Here is a 22,712-nt window from a genome sequence, read left to right on the forward strand (position 1 = left end):
ATTTGTCATATGCTTGTATTTGAGTACTGTAAATTGGCTAATTTTTCCTGATGAATTGAAGTTGATTGGACATTGGAAGTCGTGCCTATAGCACCACCAGCTGAGCCTCAGAAGCCACAAGAGTGATCCCCACAAAAGTAGGGATGTTGGAGGAGGAAGAGGAGGATACCTTGCATGACCTTAGAATTTTCTTGAGGGACGTTACTCACAGACTTGCCACTGACAGACATTTCAGGGAATTTGCAAAGCCCGTTGACCCACAGAAGGTAAAGTAGTGCTGATCTGTGTGTGTCTGTAACTTCTCAGTGTTCGTATTTCTCAGCGTTTTGGGTGAGGTTCAACTTTGTTTTTAGGGCTGCACTGTAAGGATTTTGCAAGAAGCAGAGGCAGTGCTTTTACTTCTGCTGACTCTCAAATGTCTCTTATGGGATTATTCGCTGAAAGCCCTGGTTTCATTCTAAAAAGCCAGTCCAAATGCCAACACAGTTTGCTCGTGAAAAGGCTTTGATATGTAGGCGTGTCACAGCACTGAAAAGCACAGAGATCTTTCCTTATAATTACAAACAGTATTTACAGGACTACTTTAATGAAGTCTGAAGCCCTTTATTGGACTGTCAGTTCCTGTGGGAACAGGAATAAGAGCAGCAGTTTGTAAAAATAAGTTTTGAGATCCTGTTCTCTGTTTCATCTGGAACTCCTCAATAGGAATCAACCATAAGTGCAGTGTGTTTTCTTTTTCCTCCAATTGGCTGCTTAGATGCCTTTTTCTCCTTAATTTATGAGATAAGCCTAAACTAGGGGCGTATATTTCAAAGACAGATGTAACTTGAATATACCTGCGGATCAGCAAAGTCCTCTTCTTGTGGGCATCCACTGGCTTTTCTTCCCCTTTTCTCCTAGGTTCTTGAGCTGTGAAAAATCTAGACAGATACATATGTCCTCATCTGAACTGGTCATTAGTCTCCTCTTCTGGTCTGAGGGAAGAAATGAGCACCTCAGGGCCCAGTTATCTCATTCTAAAGTAGATGCCTGCAATAGGTACTTCACAGGTGCAATTCATGCACCTTTTCCTCAATGTCGACAACGAAGAGAATGCCGGATGGCTTGCTCAGCTTTCACTGTTGTGATTTTCTGAAGCAAAGTGAAATGAATCTCCCACCCTCAGTGTTTCTTCTCTACCATGCACATGCTTCTGACCTCCCTACTTCTTGTTGTCCTCTCCTAGCCGCTCTAATGAAAAATGAAAGAGCCCTTCCATTTTTGAGAAGCAAACTGGTTAATTTCAGCGTCTTCTGATGCATCGCAAATGTTCAGGGTTTTTAGGAAGTCGTTTATTTAAAGTTTTCAGAATAATTTTAGTAGACAGTGTGCAAGGTTATGAAAACCTCTGAATGCTTGTATTTGATCTGCAGGTACCTGACTATGCCACAAGGATTAAAGAGCCGATGGATCTTTCAACAGTTCTGACTCAAATTGACTCGTGCCAGTACCTCGCTGCAGGAGACTAGCTGAAGGACATCAATCTAATCTGTAACAATGCCTTAGAGTACTACCCGGATCAAAGATCTACAGGTGAGGATGTGCTTTTTAGCCCTAGTTTAAAAAATCTGTCAAACGTATAGATGGAGAAATGCTGTGTGCGGACAATAGACTTCGGATGGATTAGATGATTTTGGACGTCCAGACTGTAAATATTTTATCATTTTGCTACTTGGGCATGGAATTGTGATATAAGTGTTCCCAAGGAACTAGTGCTTTTGTTTTAATTAACTTCGATGTTATGCTGAAAATATTCACTGAGAGAACCTTTCGGAACCAACCTATGAAGAAAGCGATTTTTTTTCTGTGATCAAAACAGTTTCATTGGTTGGTAGACAACATTCAGTTAAAGTCTGTAAAATTTCAGATCGTCACAGCGCCTATGTTTTGCAAGACACTGCATATTCAATGGTGAGGAACGAAACGGATACAGAGTTTGGACGACTTTGTGAACAAATTAAAGAATCTCGTGAGAAAAGAGGTACGTGCTTTAACGCTAAGGATTTGAAGACTTGTCTCTGCATTTGTAACTAAAAATGCACGACGAAGATCTTTGGTATCTATTCTTTCTTGCAAGGTCACACCTCTGCAGCGTGGCTCCATGCGACAGCTCCAAGTCACCACAGCAGAACCCTGCTACTGAAGACGAGAAACCAGATGAAGAGAGTAATGAAAATGAGGAGGTGCCAGCGGCACCTGTAGATGCCAGTACACCCATTTCTAATGGCAAGTTGCATTTTATTCAGCTGCTCTTGTCGTTCATACCTTCTCTGTTCTTGAGGCACAACAGGTGTCTCTGATGCCTGGCTCTTTATGGCAGAGGTATTTTGTTTTCAAATTGACTTCCAAATGGGAGAGAGAAATCCAGAGGTCATTCATTCAATATAGTGATGAATTAAAGTTCAAAGAAAGTTGGTTCATTTGATGTACTCTTACTGGAACTTCATTTTGTAAACAGAACGACCCCCCACTCAAGGATATCACAGGTTCCCTCCCGTACTAAAAATGATAGTACTCACCCTTGTAGGAGCAGCAATGTGAAGAAGGTCAAGGGCAGTAAGAAGGGTTCAAAGCTTTGATATAACAAGCCTTACACTTTTTTTGACAGAGCTCCTAATAAGCATCTTTAGCAAGGTCTGGAGATGGGAGAAAAACTCAAACTAGATTTTAATTCTAGGATGTATAATGTCAAGCTTGACTGTTCCTCTGAACAGTCAATTGAATTTAATTTTTTTTAATTTAAATTAATTAGTTTAGTTTTTTTAATTTAAATTCAATTGAATTTAAAGTTTTGAATTTAAATTCCAATTGAATTTATTGAAAAAAATTCCAATTGAATTTAAAGTTTTTGTTGTTGTTTTTCACGAAACACTAAGTTTATGTGAAAGGTTTTGCTGCAATATCTTTTTGCCAAGGATATTAAGCTTAAGTTATCCACAAGAAAATGGTGGGGAGAGGGAAGCTTTAGTTTTGAAAGCTTTTTTTTTTTTTTTTTTTTTTTTTTTCTCTCCGGTTTTTCTTGAGCACAGCAGCGTTTCAGTGTCTGCCTGCCATTAGTTGCCCCACTACCAAGTCAGGAGGGTCAATTAAACTTGCGTGAGGCAGAATTTCTTTATCTGAATCTACGTGGTTCACATAAATATATTCTTGTTTCCTTCTTTCCCTAGGATTATTCTTCTCCCAGTATTGAATGTTTCAACGGACACCGTTTAAGATCAATGAGCAAAAGCATCCTGCGGTGTTCAGTCTCCAGCTTTGAAGAAAGTATGGCGATACTGAGGGGAAATGTCAAGAGAAGATGCTTTTCAAGGTACTGTATTTCTATATGTTCAATCTCTGTTCGATTTGTAGATTGAAAAGCAAGAGAGAAAGCATGTGCAGTGAGTTGTGGCCTGATAAACCTCCGGCTAAAATCAGCAGAGGCCTGTGAGCATGCTGATGGCGTACCAGTACCTTAAAACTAGAGTCCCTCTTCTCAGTGAAAGTCTCCCGCTTTTCTAAAAAAACCTGTTTTTTTTTTTTCCCAACCCCTTTGAGGTGTTCTTGTGGTTTAGCCCGGCCGGCAGCTAAACACCACACAGCCCTTCTGCAACCCTCCCACCTCCCTCTCTGGAACGGGGGAGAGAAATGGGAAAGTGAAGCCCACAAGTTGAGATAAAGACAGTTTATTAAGACAGGAAAATAATAATGATGATGATGATGATGATGATAGTACTGCTACTAGTAATGTGTACAAAACAAGTGATGTACAATGCAGTTGCTCACTACCCGCTGACCAGTGCCCAGCGTAACCCCTAGCAGCCCGGCTGCCCCGCCCTATCCATGGTGCAGCGTGTTGCCATAAGGCATAGAATTCTTTGGCCAGTTGGGGTCGGCCATCCTGAGTCTGTCCCCTCGCAGCTGTTGCTGTGCGCCGATTCTGATCGCCAGTAGGACAGTGAGACACCGAAAGGTCCTTGGCTTGTTGTAAGTACTGCTCTGCAGCAATTGAAACATCGGGGTGGTATCAGCACTCTTCTAAACATCCTTTCACACATTCTAAGCCAAAACATAGCAACCTACCCGCTACTAGGAGGAGAACTAACTCTGTCCTAATTGAAACCAGGACATGTATCTTTTCCACTTGGGTGCTATTGCTCATAATTTTGAGAATTCAACGCGAGCAAGCTAGGAAATGTGGGTACATACAGAACCGCGTGTATATGGCACGCAACAGACTTGGGATGTGGATCCTGCGTGAGGCCTACAGGCTTCTCTTTGTATACCATGGAGCACTGGCTTGTAAACATGGTGAAATTTCCCATCCTTGATGGGTCTAATACAACAAGTCTTTTCTCCCTTCTCTGCCCTGTCCTCTTTCTTAATGTAGGCAGTTGAGAAAGCCAAAATTGGAACGAAAAAAAGAATATAACACAGGTAAGTGGCTGTAAGTCCCCGGGATACCTATTTACGCTGGTTACTGAAGAGGATGGCACTTGGTCACTCCATGGCTTTCATTTGGCCCCAAAGCCTTCTGTAGTCAGCTGAATTCACTCCTCAGTGACTTTTCTGTGAAGAGAGGTAGGTGCAAATAGGAGATTTTATGAATTCCTTGGGGAGGGAGCAGTGTGAATTGCAGCTTGGTAGGCACAAAGCAAACTGTTCTAATTGTGCAAAGTAAATCGATACTTGATAAGTTCAAACTTAGTTTTATAGCTGGCAAGCACAAAAGTAAACCTTAGCTGTGATCCTAGCAGCACAGTGGTGTAGCTCTTCCCTTCCCCTTGTCCTCTTGTCTCTTTTAATGACAGTGCAAGCAACAAACCTGTGCCAAAGGGTGCTGTATGGTAAACAATGGGCAGGCTTTTTTCTAAAAAGCACGAGTTTGAGTTATGTGGTGTTTGGGTGTTTCTCTTGAAACGATTCTTCCCTCCTTGAGCTGTTAGATCCTAATGCAGGAAATGGAAGTGCTGCATGCATAAACAGAGTAATCAAACATACACCTCTTAGGAAGAGGCTTGCAATGTCATAGTGTTTGTTTTGAGCACTGTTAGATACAGTTTGACATGAATGGAGTGAAAACACCTTAGAGAAAGGTGTTGATTGTTCTCACTTTTCCAAGACAGAAATAACTGGAGTAGATTTCCCTCCTGCATGGAACAAAAGTTGCACGTTTGTTTTTGTCTGGCTAGCTTTCAGTCTCTTTAAAAATTTCCCCACAGGTCCCAGTTTTAAGTAGACAGTTTAAACGTGCAGAGCGATAAAGAAGTGGAATGCAGTGATTGTGACAACAACTTCTGATCTGAAATGTAAAGAAAAATCAATCCACTTCAGGGTGCCTTTTTTGTTTGTCTGTTTACATTTTACAAGAGCAACGGTGAAATAAGGAGAATCCCATCTTCACTGTTTCAAAATACTTTGTTTCTGCGTTTCAGTCACCAGAACATTGAGGAGCAGAGCTGGTGCAAAAACTGTGAGACGAGTCCACGGAGAAAACAGGGACTTGGAGCTGCGCCGCAGCTGTAGAGTCGGACACAGTCAGTACTCGACTACTAACTCATCCATTCTATTTGACAAACTTATGACAAAGTAAGTCATCTTTTCTTGCAGACCTCTTAGAATGATCTTTCTTAGCAAGCCTTTGCACTATGGCATGATGTTGGCCTCGACTTGCTCTTTATTTTGACAGCAAAGAGTTATGGCTGCTCCTGGCATTTCCTTCCTGTTTACAGGGAGACACCGTTACCTGGCTAGATAAACAGATTTTCTTGAAGGTGCTATTTCAGCATATAAGAATTGATTTAAAAAACAACAACAACAACAACAAAAGTGCTTCATGGCTTGCTAGTTTTGTAATCTCACATTTCTCCAGGAATACTTGATTTGCTGCATTTTACCATTACACTCGTCAGCACCGCTGATTCTGGTTTATCACTATTTGCATTGCAAATATCCTTGTCCAAAGCTTAAACTGATGTATGCACTGCTTGAAAACAAAACCTGAAGTTGCAGAGCAGAAGACTCAAGTCATTATGTTAGCAGCTGTGTAACCATACTGCTTTCCAAGCATAAGATGTCCAGCTTATTTTGTTTCTATGAAGAGTTTAAATGGCTCCCGTTAAGCAAAGATGTCCCCACACTGATACTTACTATTAAGCAAGGATTCCACCTCCTTTGGCTGAGGTCTGCTCCCTTACTCATATTCGAACATTCATCCAAGTAGCCTGCAATTCCACACTCTCGGTGGAAAGTCCATAGAATAGAAAAGGTTCCTCCAGTCTCTTCCTCAGCCTTTTTTTTTTGAAGCATGCAATAAAGCAAAACATTCACAGGCTGCCCTTCCATGCAAAACAAGGCAAATTAGTAAGACAGGAGCCACAAAACTGATTGTCCTTTAAAGTTAAAATGAGATTTGAAATAGATCAAGTTAGCAAGTGTTGTAAGTCTGTAGCTAAGTCTGGTTTTGCCAATGCAGCACAATTCCCTATCACGTAGCCAGAGCTGCTTCTGTAGCTCCAAGAAGCAAAACTGCTTTGAACAAATACTGTGTCATCAAAGCATTCGTTGGCTCAGTAGGCACGGCTCAGGTTCAAGAAGTTTGTGAAAAAATGAGTACTAACAGAAGCAGCAGGGTCCAAAGAAACACTTTATGTCCCCACTGCGAAATGAGGGGCTTTACCTTGAGTGTTATGCACACTGTCAATAGAAAAGCACTGTAACAGAATCTGCCACGGCAGTCTGCATGTTACTGAAAGACCATCGGAGTAGGACTGCAGCAAGATCGTTCCGAAGTTACAAAAAAACCATGGGGGTGGGAGTTTAGTTGCGTTAGATAACACAATCTTAGATAAAGATTTTGGTCTTAACGTAAAAGTAAGGATGTCTACTGATCTCTTCAACTCCAACAACTGAAGCCCAAGTCTGAAAAATCGCCTTTAAGAATGCAAAGAAAATATTTAACTCTTCTGTATGTTCATACTTTGCTATCAAGCAAAGGAATGAATGCTGATGCCTTAACTATGTAGGGCTGTAGCTTACAGAGAGACTACACCTTCCTGTTTTTTTCCCTTTAAAAACGTTAAATGCACGTGAAATTATTTGGGGGTGTTTTCACATGCAAAGCCTAATGCAGTGCATGCAAGCCCTGTCATCTTCTTCCTCTAGTAGTGTCGCGTTAAGGGGTGTAGCCAATTGACCGTCATGGGTCCCGTCGGATTCAGGGTGCTGAACTATCACGGTCACGGATTCACCAACAACGCAGTACGGCCTCGCTCTAGTCGCGTTCAAGGAGAACTCTCACAGCTAGGAAGAATGCAATTAAGTGCAATTTCTTACGGCGACAGGTACACAGGTTCTTTGGATTGTCAGTGATAAATTCACTGTCTGCAAAAGCAAGCTAGCATGCATGAAATGCACAGGCACACAGCCTAGGTATTAAGACATTAAAAAGCATCAAAACTCTAGAGATTTCTAAGATTCCACAGAGACGCCTGGTATAAGCAAGCGTTCAGATCTTACCCCACGGCGTCCCAATGGAGTGGGGGTGGGGGAGTGAGAGGCTCAGCCTGTCGAGTGATGTCAGAAGGAATCCTTCCTGATAGTATCTTCCCTAACATCCCCTTTCTCTTAAACCAATTGGTATTATTTTCTATCTTTAAGGTGGAGCTTGAGTGACTCTAGTCGTGCATATCTTGGTTGTGCTTGGTAGAAATGATCTCACTTGCGTTTAAAGGTACAGACTGTGAGAAATTCCGAGGGCGTGCTCAGTGAGGGGTGGTTGCACCTTGGAGGCGGGGTGCTTTTGGAATGGAGGTGTGCTTATGATGCCTAGTCGCTTAAGGCAATTACTCCACAAGTAGTAACTTAGTGTTGATTTAACTACAGCATATCTAAAACATAAGAAGGATGTTAGTAAGGAAGAAGCTGATGAAACCAGTCCTTAAATCTTACTACTTATTGTGCGTGAGCAGACTGGCGTGAGTTTTAGCTATACTGGCAAATATCAAACCACACCTGTGTCGTCCCAGAGCTGGGAAAAAAAAAAAAAAAAAAAAAAAAAAAACAAGGAAATGTTGAAGCAAATAGGGAGGCCTGTAGCTTGTGCAGTCTTCTAGCTGAGAAAATAAAGAAGGAGAGAGACAGGTAGCCTTGAGCTAGCAGAAGCAAGGAAGAGAAGGGCTAAAAGGGAAAAAACAGGAAGGAGAACACGAGCTCCAGACTGACCTATAGTAACCTTTTTCTCATTAAGGGTCATTAGCACATTAAAAATCACACCTGTCAAAATGCTAATCTATGCTAATGTGGGATTCGGTGTGTGTGTCCCCTCTCCTGTTCCCCCTCCCCCCCGGTATTCCTCTGTAATGCACAAGCTCAGTGGAGATAAGTTAGGTGAGCTGTAATAACCAATCCAAAGGAGCCAAAGAGAGAGTTTTCACAAGTTTCCTGTGTATAAATGATGACGATTCCAGTCAGAGGTGTGCTTGCTTTGCGAAAGATGGCCAAGTACCTGACTCTGCAGAGTTCTATAAGTAATTATATAATTAAAAGACCTTTGTGTGCATTCCGACTCTGGGTGCTTATTGGCGTGGTGCACTCTGCACGAACCTGCGGACAACATCTGTACTCAATGTCATGCCTACAGACAACCCTTTACTGTTGGGACCTGCATATTTTTCTGTGCATTCAACACAACCCCTTTGGCACAACTAGTTAACCACATAGCTGCCAGTCCACCACTCAGTTGCACTTGTGAAGAGGAAAAGCTATTTCCATCTACTGTAGGAGCACATCCTCTAAATGCAAGCTTCACTCAGCTGGTCATTTACTGCAGGACAAGATTTGAAAACTGTTGTTGAGTTCTGGGTTTCCTGCTTACAGGAAAAATTAAGTGCTAGATCACCCTCTACTCCGCTTTGTCTGCTGCATTTAATGGAGATTAAACTGATTTCGTTTGCTCCTCCGTTTATGGACAATGAGCTGAAGGAACAGGTACAGCACATTAGCCTGGAATGCCTTCCCTCCCAACCAAAGTAAACTGGATCTGTAACTAACACAAGCAGAAGCAAGGCTTCCGTGTTTTCAGCTGAATAAAGTTCCAACAAAATCATCCTCTGGGATTTGAAGCTTACTTCACATGACACGCCAATGACTCTTTTCCCTCTATTGTAAAGCGGATCCCTGCTGTTAGTTGCTCTAGAAGCAAAAGAATCATCGTTTTGGTTAACAAATAGCCGCTTCTGCAAATGAGAAGTGTTGTGTTCTCTCTTCCCTTTGAATGACTCCACACTTCTCATCAGCTACTGGATTGCTGACCTAGAATCAGAGAACATCCCAAGGTGGAAAGGACTCCCAATAATCACCAAGTCCAACTCGTGGCTCCACACAGGACCACCCCAAAGTGAGACCCAATGTCTGAGAGCATTGTTCAACACTTGTTGACCTCCGTCAGGCTCGGTGCCATGAGCAGTGCCCTGGGCAGCTGTCTCAGTAGCCAGCCACCCCCTCAGCGCAGCACCTGAGGCGCACGGGGCTCGGCGGGGCGGCCCGGGAGGGGAGGACGGCGGGGCGAAGTGGCAGCTCCCTCAGAGCCGTCTCCCCGCCGCCTCGGCCGCATGTCGGGGCTTTTTTGTGTCAGGGCTTTTTCGTGTCGCGCCCTCAGGCTCTCGCCGTGGGTGAGATGCTGCTCCCCAGCGCGGACCCCTTGCACGCGGGGCCTGCCCGCGGCGGCGGTGGGAGGGAAACCCCAACCCCAAAGCCCTCCCGGCAGGGAGAGCTCGGGGTGAGGGCCGATCCGGCACCGACAGTAAACACACGCCGGAGGAAACGCTCTGGTTTTAGCCGTGAGCAGCGCGGCCAGGTTCAAAAGGCATCACGCTGGAGCTCGGAGTTTGGCGGCGTTCCGAGGCCGTTGTGGCGGTTGTGGAGACGGCCCTGGCTGAGGTGGCTGCTGCTGACGCTGCTGTCCCCTCTGTCCCTGCTGTTGCCGCTGTTGCCTCTGTTCCCGGACCTTGGAGACCCCCGGCGGCTCCCTGTGCCAGGCCCTGTGGCCCCGGGGAGCTGCCCGCCGCCTCGTCGGCCAGCCCGGCAGCAATCCTGCCAGCACAGAATAGCCCACTGTGTTTCAGGGTAAAGTGACGATTAATTTCTATTTCCTGGCCTGGGTGCTGCTTTCTTCTTTAAGGAAGCTTCAAGGTTAAAGGTTCAACTCAGTTATGTCAGGGTTCAACTCCGTTTCGTGAAGGGGCTCTTGTACGAAAGCTTAAGCTGGGATTGACTCTCTGCTAAGCGGAGGCCAAACATGGACCTACTGAGAAGCAGGTCCTAAGTGATAACATTTTCTAAAGAGACTGCTAAACACATCTGAAGAGTGCTGCTGCAGAACTCTGAATGGGGGGATAGCAACTGTCTTAAGTGATCTGGAATCTTGAATTTACTTTTCAATGGACAAGAGGTGTGTCTCTCAAGGCAAACAAAGAGAGGAGTAACACCCGATACTCATGTCAACATAAATTTATGCTCAGAGCGTAGGTGTAGGAACAGCATCGGTATGTATATGGAACATCGGGAGAGGAAGCTCTATCGGTATTTACAGTTTTTCTACTACCTTGTCAGAGAGACGTCATCTCCAAATGAGAAATGGATGTATTTTGAAAAAGTGGTGGTGGATTGGATTTCTTCTTTCTAGTGTTAATATTTGCTCTTGAATCGTACTTAATACCTGGTAACACCTCAATCAGTTGTCAAAAATAAACTTAAAAATGTGTAAGGCTTATCTCATTGGTCAGTATAAAGATCAAGGTCTTCCCTTCCCTTCCCTTCCCTTCCCTTCCCTTCCCTTCCCTTCCCTTCCCTTCCCTTCCCTTCCCTTCCCTTCCCTTCCCTTCCCTTCCCTTCCCTTCCCTTCCCTTCCCTTCCCTTCCCTTCCCTTCCCTTCCCTTCCCTTCCCTTCCCTTCCCTTCCCTTCCCTTCCCTTCCCTTCCCTTCCCTTCCCTTCCCTTCCCTTCCTCCCCAGTATTGTTTTTCTGTTCTCCTTCTCACTGCAGTCTTGATTTTGTTTCTTGTCCCTTAAGTATGTTTTCAATGTGTTGCTGAAACATTTTCCCTTTCAATCCTAAAAAAGGAGCTGTCACTGGTGAAGATCAGAGCTTATCCCTGAGCCCAGGAGCTGTCACCTTAGTCTTCCAATCGGACAAGGACGACTTCATTTCTCATGTAAATGCATTTTTCAGGTTTGCGTATTGTTTTTTCAGGAATGGAAAGTGTGTATAGAATGGATTTAAAATCAATTTTAAATGTAAAACGTCAAGGCAAAAAAAGTTCTAATTACAACCTCTGCACACAATTTGCCAGCTGTGGGACTAGGAGTTTTCTTATTTACTGTGTTTTGTTTAACGTGTCTGAAGTTTAATGGATAGCAATCAAGGCGTGCTAGAAATCTGAAAGCACTTTATGCTTTGTTCTCTCCGTCATTTTGGTATAACAAACTAGCTTATGTTTTAAACCCTCCATGAGGTTAGTGGTTTCCCTAAAGGTAACAAGTCCCTGTGTGCTACAGTAAAACAGTAACAAAACATGAAGTACAGAAGTTCATCCTGTCATTATTCAGCTTCTGCCTATGGACACACAGCTATGCTTATTTAAAGCGGTATCACCTTGAAACCTAATCAGCATTTTAAAAAGGACTTTGTAGCAGTTATTGGCTTTTGTCCTGGAGGGCTGAGGTTTGTTTTGTTTTGTTTTACATTCAGCATTTCCGTTTCTAGCTTACATTCCCCTGTTGTTTTGCATGAGGAAAACGTGCAACTTTACAAAGTAGAACGGAAAGAGCTGCTTTTTTCAGTTTGTCGTAGGAGTTTTAAATGTGGTAGGAGTAAAACACCAGAAGTACTGCTGCCAAAGTTATATTCAAACTCGTCTTTCTTGGAGAAGCAGAAGAAGCCCAGGGAGAAATAAATTTGCAAACATGCTCTTCATGCTCTCCTTTCCCAAGGTTTCTCTGAGATATAGCCCATCCTCTGTGGGTTTTGAGGTATATGGTTCCCAGGAGTGAAAAGGAGGGCCAAACATCTCTCCTCTTGGATCTCAACATGCCAGGGCTTTAGTGTACTGCCACTTACGGCTCCGCTTTTTCACCTGGAAAAAGCGACCACATGATGTAGACTGAGGAGCCCTCACAAATTAACTTGCTATCACCAAGTGACGCCCATGAAAGGTGTATTTAAAAGCTAGGCTCATTATAGAATCACAACGAACCCCTCATGACTGGTGCAGTAGACAGTGAGGTAGAGGGCGAGCCCTGGAAAGACAGAAGAAAAGTAGCAGTGAGTTCTGGGTACCTTTGTGCAGACGAAACAGAAAAACGCAGGCAGTGAAGTAATAGTGTTCCGTTACTCATGCCAGCAATAGATAATTGCAACAATTATCTATTAGATCATAGGTACTAATTAACAGATAATTGCGCAACTCCGGAAATCAATAAATAACTGATTCCCCTCAGAGAATGTCTTCTACATTTTTATATTAAAAAGACTCCAGAGTTGTAATGGATTAAAATCCTACGGAAGGGAAAGAAATGGCATCAGCCACTAGTTCTGCAGAAGCTAGAAGTAATACTGATAGAGTTTAGATGGAAATTTTCACTTTGTGTGTTTAGTTTGGGGATTCTTTTTAAATCATTCATACCAGCGATTTAGTTCTTAAGGCTGTTTCTTTGAGATTAAGTGACAGGACTTCTGCTACTCTTTTCTTCTTGGAATGCTTCTTGATATTCTTACGTCAACCAGAACTTCTGTCTCTGTCGCAGATGTGAACAATGACCGTAGCTAAGAAGCCCAAATCTTCAAAGCCTAAAAAGCCCTCTTCAAGGCGGTCTGGCAAATCCAAGAAACCAAGTCCTAAAATACTGATGTCACGCACCACCAACTGGGGCCGGATAGTGCCTGCAGAAGATTCAAGCCAAGTCTCTGTGGCCCAAGGACGTGGAGGTGCTATTTACTGTAGATCATCTGAAAAATCTAAGGCTTTTGCCCCAAGAGATCTAAGTAAGTGTGCGTTTTATCCTGCCTCCATTTTCTTCAAAGCAAAAGTAGAAAATGCAGTTCTTACTTGTTGCACTGATAGAGAAGGGGACTACTGTGAACAAAGACTTCAAAAGCGAATCCCCTAAGGCAACTGAAGTGACTGATGTTACAGAAATTAATTTTGATATATTTACAGTCAACAGAGAAATGTGGGGAGCTTTTTGTAATGCACAGATTCCTCCATGTCTTTTCTGTTTTGCAAAGAAAAGTGTTTGATGGTTGCTATTCACAGCTTCCATTCTTCACAGGTTTTTTGAATGATAACATTGCTCAGGAAAAAACCTGGTATCTGTAGGGGTACCGTCATTCCTAGTTCCTAGTTTTTACGTTTTTACCGTATAATTTCAAGTCTAAGTTTGTGGTTTAAGTTATAATAAGGAAAAAAACAGTAGTTGAGTTAATCAGGTTAAAGATTATAGATGGAGAGGAACTTGGCATTAGGTGCTACAAACAGAATGGCAGTTAGCCTTGCCTTAGAAAAATTAAAATGGTTGACTAAAGTTGTTTGTTTTTTTTTCCCCAAAACATTGTGTTGACCAGCCAATTTGAATTTGGTGGTATTAAAGCTGTCTGCAATAAGTTTTTCTGGTTTGGATTGTAGCTAGCTCCTCTAGGTGCTCCTGCAGAATAGTATTTTTTTAAATACCTTTCTTAGAAACAAACAAACAAAATCTCTTTTTAAATTTAACTTTCTTGCAGTCGTTAATGATGGAATTGCTCCGCCACAGAGCATTCTTTTTCCACCTGAGAAGATTTGTATGGATTGGCGAGAAACACAAAGTGTTGGAGTTGGCCTATACAATCTTGGCAACACATGTTTTCTTAATGCTACCCTACAGTGTTTGACCTACACACCCCCACTTGCCAATTACATGCTTTCTCTTGAGCACAGCCAGTCATGTGAGTACTTTCTAACAGTATTTTGAATCTGTTGGATAGCTCTGAAGGTGAAAGAACAGCAGTGATTCTGTGAGATAAGCTTATTTGCCTGATTTTACCTGTAGAAGCTGGCTTTGAGCACCGTATTAGCAGTGGGCTCCGAATAGCATATGGAGTGCAATTAATGCACCATGTTTTATTTAGTTAGTTAGTTATTTGTTTGTTTGTTTATTAAAGGATCATTTATTGCTTCATGGGAATAATGAAGTGCATTGGACAGTAATGCATTTAGTAGTAATTTTGGAGAGTAATACATTTTGCAGCCTGTGGAGTTCACATTCCTGTCAGCCTTTACAACTGCGACTTTGCAGTAGTCTTTTAGATTTCTCATCACAAAATGCATTTGAATACAGGCTTAGTGGATATTTTTCTTCTGTAAAGTTGTGTGAAATGAAATGTTACAAGACTGTTGGGACATTGGCATCTTGGGAGAATAGAATGTAGCAAGGAGAGTGGATATTGTATCTATAGTTTAAATTGTACTTAGATGTTTGTAGTTCTGGATATTTCGCTGGACTGGGATGCTTTGTTCTTTCACTCTTCAGGTCGTGAATAAGATTTTTGCATGATGTGCACGATGGAGACTCACATTAACCAGGCCCTGCATTGCACTGTTGATGCCATCGAGCCTACGCATGTTATCAGTAATCTCAGTCGTAAGTGGCTTCAGATGTGTTTCTTTTCGATAGCTTGTAATCTTCAAATAATTATTTGATGTGTCTAAGTGGTTTTAACACTCAAATGAAGAGAGATTCTAGAAATACAAGAATGATTTCATTTTTAAATGGGGTCAATACTATCATCTTCTTATTTAGGAATAGGACAACATTTCCGTTTTGGCAGTCAAGAAGACGCACACGAGTTCTTGCGCTATACTGTTGATGCTATGCAGGAAGCGTGCTTGAACGGAAGCACCGAGTAAGCATAAACAAGTTCACTTTCATACATTCTCTAGCACCTTCTAGTCCTTTATTTACTCTCAAAAATGATCTCTAGCACTTTTTAGTGCCTTATTTACTATCAGCAACGAAAGTCTACATCATCCTTGGTTTTCATCAAACTCTTTGAAGAGTTAACTCTGTGCCTTAAATCTTCTGAGGTCTGATTATAATTTATTTCCAGATTGGACAGATCTTCTCAAGCTACCACCATCATTCATCAAATATTTGGAGGATTTCTAAGATCGAGAGGTACTTGAAAAAATATTCCTGTCCTTAGAACTGATCTGTGTCTTTTGTCGGTAGTAAAGCAGTCTGTAGTTTGTCTAAAGTAGTATCTGTCAACAACTTGAATTTGGACAGTTAGTCTCCTTCACATAATGTTAAGCATTTATATTTTGCTTCCAGTGAAGTGCTTGAATTGCAAAGCAGTTTCGGATACGTATGAGGCATTTCTTGATATCACTTTGGATATAAAGGTAAGATGTTTTCTAAATATAATTCATGATGTTTAAGTACATGCATAACTTTCTAAATTAAACTTGTTTAACTTAAAAAACCAAACCACATATAATGTTAAAACGTAAGAGCTTGGTGGTGCTAAGGAAGTGGATTGGACTTTGTCCTTCTGTGGAACCCATGTAAATAGTCTCCACATTTGCATTGGGTTTAAGGGGAAGGAATTCTCTTTCTGCAAAAATGATAATGCTGTCATACTTCTTTGTTGTTCTACCTCAATATACATCTAATTGTTAGACTGATGAATTTGTCCCCAGTATTGATGACAAAGCACACTATAGATGCTGTCTAGGCTACTGGAAAAGTATTTGTTCCAAAGTCAAATGCCTTCCAGGTGAGGTTAATGCTGAGCATGCTCTTTCTGCCTCCTTCTTCACAGTGCTCCTAGTAGATCGCTTGAGTATGTTAGTAAGATTCTCTTATAAACTACTAGTGTGTCTCTGGAATTTTGAATTACGGTGACTTTACGCTCTTCTTTCTCGCTGCTCTAGGCGGTTTCGTCTGTTAGCAGAGCTCTGGAACTCTTTGTGAAACCTGAAGAGCTGGATGGAGAGAATTGCTATAAATGTAGCGAGTAAGATTTTGACGGATTAGGTCTTAATCCTAGATGTCAGTTTTCTATGTTGCATGACTCTGTTGGACTACCTCTAAACTTTGGATCTACTTACAAGTTTTGTGGAAGTTTATAAAAGACTTGGATTTTTGTTTCTTTGGAGGGGGGAAGTCTTGTTCATAGGCATTCCCTATGGGTTTGCAATTCTCTGGCTTGTATTTTGCCATCAGAATTCAAAAAGAGGTGCTTTTGTTCTTTCTATTTATTAGCTCTCGACAGTACTTTTCTTGATGTAAACTGCCCAGTTTCCGTTGTTCTCTGGGCTAGTGGCTAATTTTCACTGCTTACGCCGTAGGTCCTACCTTGGAGCGGGCAATGTGTCAAACTGAACTATTTTGTTTCAAAGGATGGCAGATGGTTTCAGTGTCTTTCCAGACAAGCTCAGTACATGAAGACTTCCTACTGTTAAATGTCTCCCTCCTGTAGAATGACCATGTGCTTCTGTTGTATTTTTGATGTTGATAGTCGACCTATGTTGGAGATTATTTGCAATTTCTAGTCCTGGGGACCAAGGCTCTCTCGTTCCGCTTTCAGTATTTGTATTTCCCTTGAAAGCTGAAAGAATGTATCCAGGATTGGAGTTCAAATAGCCACTTTTGTAGACCAAGAAATGGTACCTTGCCATCCAACCTGGTAATACCCTTTTGTGAGAGATTCCTGTTCCCGCTATGCTCTGAGTTGTTGGGAAAATTGACCTTCTTCTCTGTATTAACAAACCTGACACGCAGTGCATGGGTTTATGAAAAGAAAAAAGACCAACCTATTATGCAAGTAAATATTATTCAAATAGCATAGGCATGCGTGAGACATTAAAAGGAGTTTGTTTTGGGGGCGAAAAAAGAAGATGCCTTCAAACACTTATCTCTGCTTGTTTTTAAGGTGTAAAAAGATGGTTCCTGCGTCCAAGAGATTTACCATACACCGTTCTTCCCAGGTTCTCACAATATCACTGAAAAGATTTGCAGATTTCACAGGTGGAAAGATCAACAAGGTATATTTACCACTGTAATGCAACTATATCATTGTGTAATGGGACATCCCCCAAAGCTGAAAGTTGTTAATATTTTCAGACAATAATTGTAGACTAACGACTATGGCTTATTCTTTCTCTTAATATCAATAAAGTTCCCGCTTGACAAGAAGCATATGCTTTCCTCTGAGAAGGCTGATTCATCAGGAAACAGTTCTCTGCAACTTCTAGTCTTAACCATTGTTTATGGGAAGACTTATTTGTAGTGAATCAAGAAATATATTCTAGAAATATATTCTAGAAATCAATTCTAGTCTGTGTTTTTTGGAAGTGTTTTTCTCTGGCTAGTCCACGAAGTACTCTGGGATAATTTTTCTATCTTCTTGGTGTCTCTTTAGGAGGTGAAATATCCGGAGTATTTGGACCTGAGAGCCTACATGTCGCAGTCAATGGGAGAACCACTGCTCTATGCCTTATATGCGGTGCTGGTACATCACGGTGTCAACTGTCACTCAGGACACTATATATGCTATGTAAAGGTAGAAGTCAACAGCATTTCTAACAGGGTAAAGGTTGTGCTGGCAAACCAATTAAAGCATGACTAGCAGCTACTGTTTCTAGGGAAAAAGATTTCATTATATTTTTATTGGACATGTGTGTATTTTGTTCCTATCCGTGATTTCAATTGGAAAACGTGCAATTCACCTAAAGAAATCGTTGTCTTTATTTGCAGGCTGGTAATGGACTTTGGTATCAGATGAATGATGCTAAAGTAGTGCGTACTGACATTAAAAGAGTTCTTGGTCAGCAAGCTTACATACTTTTTTATATCAGGTAATAACAAATCTTAAAATGTGTTCAGAAGAGATTTACTTTCCCGTTATTGATATTTTTATGTTTTGCAAGTGTTTTTCTTGCTATCCGGGGAGAAGATTATTATTTGTCTAATTCAGTTCTGTCTAACCTGAAATTCTCTGTGTCGTTTATTATCTTTTGTTGCTTGGCCTTAAACTGCAGCACTTGTGTAAATTGCTATCTATGTGTTATCTGTAGCTGGCTAATTTAGAGAAGGAGAGAAATGAAGGTCATCTGTGGTGTAAGAATGAATTATTGCTGTGCAAGTGATAGTCTTAGTAGGAAGACTGTTCTCTACTTTTCAGTTTGTAGTCTTGGCGAAGCCTTCTGTAGAGAAGGCTTCCATATCGTATGAGCTGTTCCTCTAAAATGATAGGATGGGATTTAATCCAAGAGTAGGCTGAAAGAAAAACTAAACTACGATCACTGCTCTTTTCTGAAGGCGCTATGATTTGACACTTGGAGAACGTGCGTTTTACTTGCCAGCTCCATCTTATCCCTGTTCATTCCCTCCTGGTCAGCAGGGGACTAATAGTAAGCAGGCTGGATTTATGGGACCACGACTTCTTCCTCATATGATTAAGGTAATTCAGGGAAGTGGGAGGGCAGATAACGGCACCAAACTGCTAGTGGGTTTGGGGTTTGGTGTGGGGTTTTTGGTTTGGTTTTCGGCATCTTAGTTTTGTTTTCCTTCCCACGCTGCAGCTTTCTTCACAGCCCTCATGCTACAGCCAGAGTCACTCAAACAGTGTTTACTGCTAAATTGTGCAGCCATGCGACTCCATTACTTTATAGCTCCAAGACAGCTTTCTAAAGCACAGAGAGCTACGCTCTTTGACAATTTAAGCAGAGTGTACTAATCCTCAAATCATTTAAAAGAGGACTTGTTTTTCCTATCCTCGTCACTTTAGCTAAGACAGGGAAAACTAATTGTCTTATTCCTGAGCACCAGAACAATTATTTCAGGCTTTTCAGGGTATGTTTAAAGGGGAAAATAAATATATTTGGGAATAGCAGCAGGTAATGTTAAGTTGCTTGGCTGGTTTTCAAAGATGATGTTAATTTGATACCAATCTGCAGTAAACCAAAAGCAGGAATTGAATACGCTTATTGGACTTGCATTTATCCTTAAAGGGCAGTGTGTTTTTCTTTTTAGGTGTTAAGACCATTTGTAGAAACACTCAGTAGGAGAGTTTTGTGTTTCAAAATGTTACATGCAGTGTTTGCGTTAATCCATCTTGCAATTTCTTCTTTTTAAATACAGAATTCAAGCCGTTTAAATGGAAATGGATCCATAAAAGAGGACGCAAAGACCACTGGTGTCACCCTAAAAAGGCCATCTTCAGCACCACCAATGGCCTGTGTTCAAAACCAGGCAATTACCAGGCCTTCAATGACTGATACGTCAAGAAAACAGAAGATCACCATCAGTATTCACAATAAATTGCCTGCTCGTCAGACTGTGTCACAGCCTGACTGTCTTAGCAGTGCTGTGGAGGATGAAGATCTCTACCAGGCTGTTCCTTCATCCACAATTACAAATTCGGTAATGCAAATGAAGCAAATGCAAACAAACAAAAAAGTTTCTGATGAAATTTTTGTGGAGCCAACAGTGAATGAAAATCCTAAACTCAGCTCTGATAACACAGTCCCTTATGGTGCAGAATCTTCAGGAAAATCTGAGGAGGAGTCAAAGGGCTTATTTCAAAGGAATTGCAATGCAATGTCCTCTAATGGAATTTTGGTTGGAAAGGTAGTCCGTACATTGCAGCATTCCAACTCTTCCTGTCAGAATGCTGACAAAGGAAGATCCCAGCATGAGCTGCCAAAAACAGATTCACTAAATGGTGCTATTAGGTTAGTTAATGAATCTAAAGAAAACGGACTGAAACTTGATGATTCCACTTGCCGAGTTGAACATGTTAAACCTTCTGAGATGTTCTTTTCTAAAACAAATGGATTGCTTGAAACATAGATTTGCTCCATCGAGAATTTCTCACCTACGATGTATCCGGAAGTGTTTATTGTGTTCCTAATTCAGGTGAAATACTGAGAAAACACAGCACAAATGTGATCGTAAGACTTTGTCGTATTATCCCATTAGAATTTGCAGACCTGAGCTTACATTAGAACTTGTCAACTTAAGCTCAGCTGAGATAAAAATTCCTAATTTCATAAAGTAGATTTTGGGGGGTGAGTTGGGGTTATCTTTGAAGTGTAGATAACGCATACAACTCACAGCGGTCTTGCTTACCATTTAATGGAGACATTCTGACAAGACTAGTCCTCAGTACTACTACAAATAGTATTTTTTTGTCTGCTGACTTGTGCGTTTTAATTGCAGATGCCTGGAGCTATGCCTTCAGTCAATCGAGAAGTCATCACGGAGTCCCTCACAGCCAGCCAGCTGAACAGCTTGTCAGAGGAAATGAGGTAAAATGAGCACAGTCTTATTAAGAAAAGACTTTATGGAAGTTCGTTACAGTTTTATCTGTCTACTAATAGTACTTAATGGAAGGATTTAAATTAGTACAATTCCATACTGTGTGTCCAGTGTCACGAACAGAACTAATGATCAGCACTGAGCATATCACTCTGATGCAGGTTGGTGCCTCAAGGAGAACTTGTGTTCCTTTATAGAATGTTTTTCCGTTTTTCTCCACTGTCTGGAGAAACATTGGCTGTTCCCCGCTCGCCCCTATGCCTTTTTTCTCAGAGCAGCAGGTGGAAGGAGACAGATGCGTTTGCTTTTTTAGTGCAATGGCTTTAGAAGCAAGAGGGGAAAAAACACTTTCTCTGGGAGCTGAAGAAGGTGTCCTAATCACAGGAGAGGTTTCTAAATGGCATATCTTTGCGAGCGTTCCTGTAGTCCGGAGGTTTTTGTTTGTTTGTTTGCCTTTGGAAGGTTTTACTCTTAATATTCACGTCCTTCAGCAGAAGTGAGAAATGGGTTTTTATTTTATGCAGTGTTGCGGAACCTCTGAAATCTCCTGGGAATGATGAATACCTCGCCCAGTACCAATGTGATGACCGTGGAGACAAGGAGAAACCAAGAAGATCAAAAGAACGTGACCTCATTTCAAAAGAAACCGTTTTGTACGGCAAAGAGTCTTGTGAGCCTGGTGAGAAATTGCGGCAAACTTCCTCTCTCAAGTGTGACACTGAATGTAGCTCTAAAAACCTTTCCTCCTTAGCTATTGCAGATAGACGCCAAGATACAAAGGACAAGACTAAAACCACTGAGAAAGAGCATTACCGAAGCAAGAGGGAACATGCTCCTAGTGAAGAGAAGGAGAGTCAAAAAGCAGGTCCTTCCAGCAAGAGGAGGTGTTCTCAGAGCGTGGAATTTGTTGAGCAAAAGAGTCACAAGCAGGAGTACTGGGAGGGAAGCAGGTACAGATCTTTCCCTCGTGAAAGAAACAGCCCTGAGAATGGCAGAAGAGCAGTCAAATATTCAAAGTACAGATCTGGCAGTGGAGGAAGATCAGAACAAGGTAGCAATAGATACTACCGATCCAAAGGGGAAAGAAGTTGGAGCAGAGAAAGATACTATCGAGACGAAGCACGGAGATGGGAAAGATGTAGCTATTACAATGATTACTATTCACCTCATGCGACAGGAGACAGTAGAGAGAGAAAGTTCTCTCACGGCGATGCAGCCTTTGACAGATCGACTGCAACTTACTACAGCAGGTCACATAAGCATTATCGTTACAAAAGCGGATGGCCTCACGGTTCCCTCTTGAGAGAGGAAGATGTACGTCGCTTTAGCACACCCCGAGCAGACTTGCATCGTTGCTCGGTACCTCAGCAACATTCCGGAAGACATTCTCGTGAAAGACATGCGCTTCCACCTGTGTCAGCTCATTTGGAGAACTGTCGCCAGAAAAATGAAACAGAAGGAAACAGAAAAAGAAAATATACCCGTGCAGAAGGTAGTGAAAGTGAAATAGAAAGGAAAGACAGAAAGATAGAAAAGGAGCTTTTAGGTGGTGAAAAAAATGCAAAAATATCACAAGTTCTGGAAGAAAAAGAAGTCTAAGGATAAAGATGGAGAGAAGGATTCCAAGTAAGCAAGGATTCCAGCATACTCCACATTTTTTATCCTAATTCTTTTCTGGGTGCTTCTCATGTCTTCCTTTTTTTTTTTTTTTTTTTCCTGGTAGTTTCTAAGTTATTTAGATAGCATCAGCTGGCTGGGGATCATGTTGTTAGGTTGATCAGTGAAGATAGGAAAGCTCTTGCTGAATTGTGTCAGAGCACTAGCTTTGGACCACATAGTTCGAATCACATCCGTACACCATTCCAGATTAGGTTAAAAGATTTTTTCTGCTTGCACGTATTCCAGAGCTAGCCATTGTTAATGATCTGTGTACAAACCAGGACCTATGGTCCTTCAATCTGATGGCTTAAGTTTGCTGCATCTAAAGTAAGTTGCGTGTGCACAAAGCACCACAAAATAGCTGGCATGCTGCAAATCATCACCTGTGGTAAAATAAATCAAGTTTCATATAGGCAACAAGTGCCACATCTTTTTTTCCCTTTTTAACTTGCATGTTTCTTTCAGACTTCATGATCTGTGTTTCTGTGCGCTTCACTTTGACAATGCCAATCGCAAGCGTAAGAAAAAGAAGAAAAAGGAGAAGAAAAAGAAGAAAAAGGAGAAACACCAGGAAAGCGAAAGGCTCCTTGGAACACTTAGATCCTCGTTTCCAGAAGATAACGCGGGAGAAGAAGGAAGAATCCCATCCTCCAGATGGCTCTTCATGTCAGTAATGCAG

At 41.7% G+C, this 22,712-nt stretch overlaps 1 protein-coding gene across 1 annotated transcript; it reads left to right on the forward strand.

The window, feature by feature from the left end:
- Positions 1–206: 206 nt before the first annotated feature.
- LOC311428607 (ubiquitin carboxyl-terminal hydrolase 17-like protein 6) lies at positions 207–22,712 on the forward strand (the record flags this gene model as incomplete). The annotated part of the gene is made up of 22 exons (XM_084539972.1): positions 207–266; positions 1,413–1,572; positions 1,907–2,020; positions 2,117–2,265; positions 3,207–3,349; positions 4,409–4,455; positions 5,454–5,607; positions 11,138–11,229; positions 12,821–13,058; positions 13,797–13,997; positions 14,594–14,692; positions 14,852–14,954; positions 15,159–15,226; positions 15,383–15,453; positions 15,985–16,067; positions 16,986–17,097; positions 17,475–17,615; positions 17,810–17,910; positions 18,374–18,515; positions 19,196–19,477; positions 20,276–20,364; positions 22,499–22,712. Coding segments are annotated over exons 9-22 (1,935 nt in total), but the record flags the coding sequence as incomplete, so codon positions are not given.

The sequence above is a fragment of the Aythya ferina genome (assembly GCF_964211825.1).
Source record: "Aythya ferina genome assembly, contig: HAP1_SCAFFOLD_103, whole genome shotgun sequence".
NCBI lineage: Eukaryota > Metazoa > Chordata > Aves > Anseriformes > Anatidae > Aythya > Aythya ferina.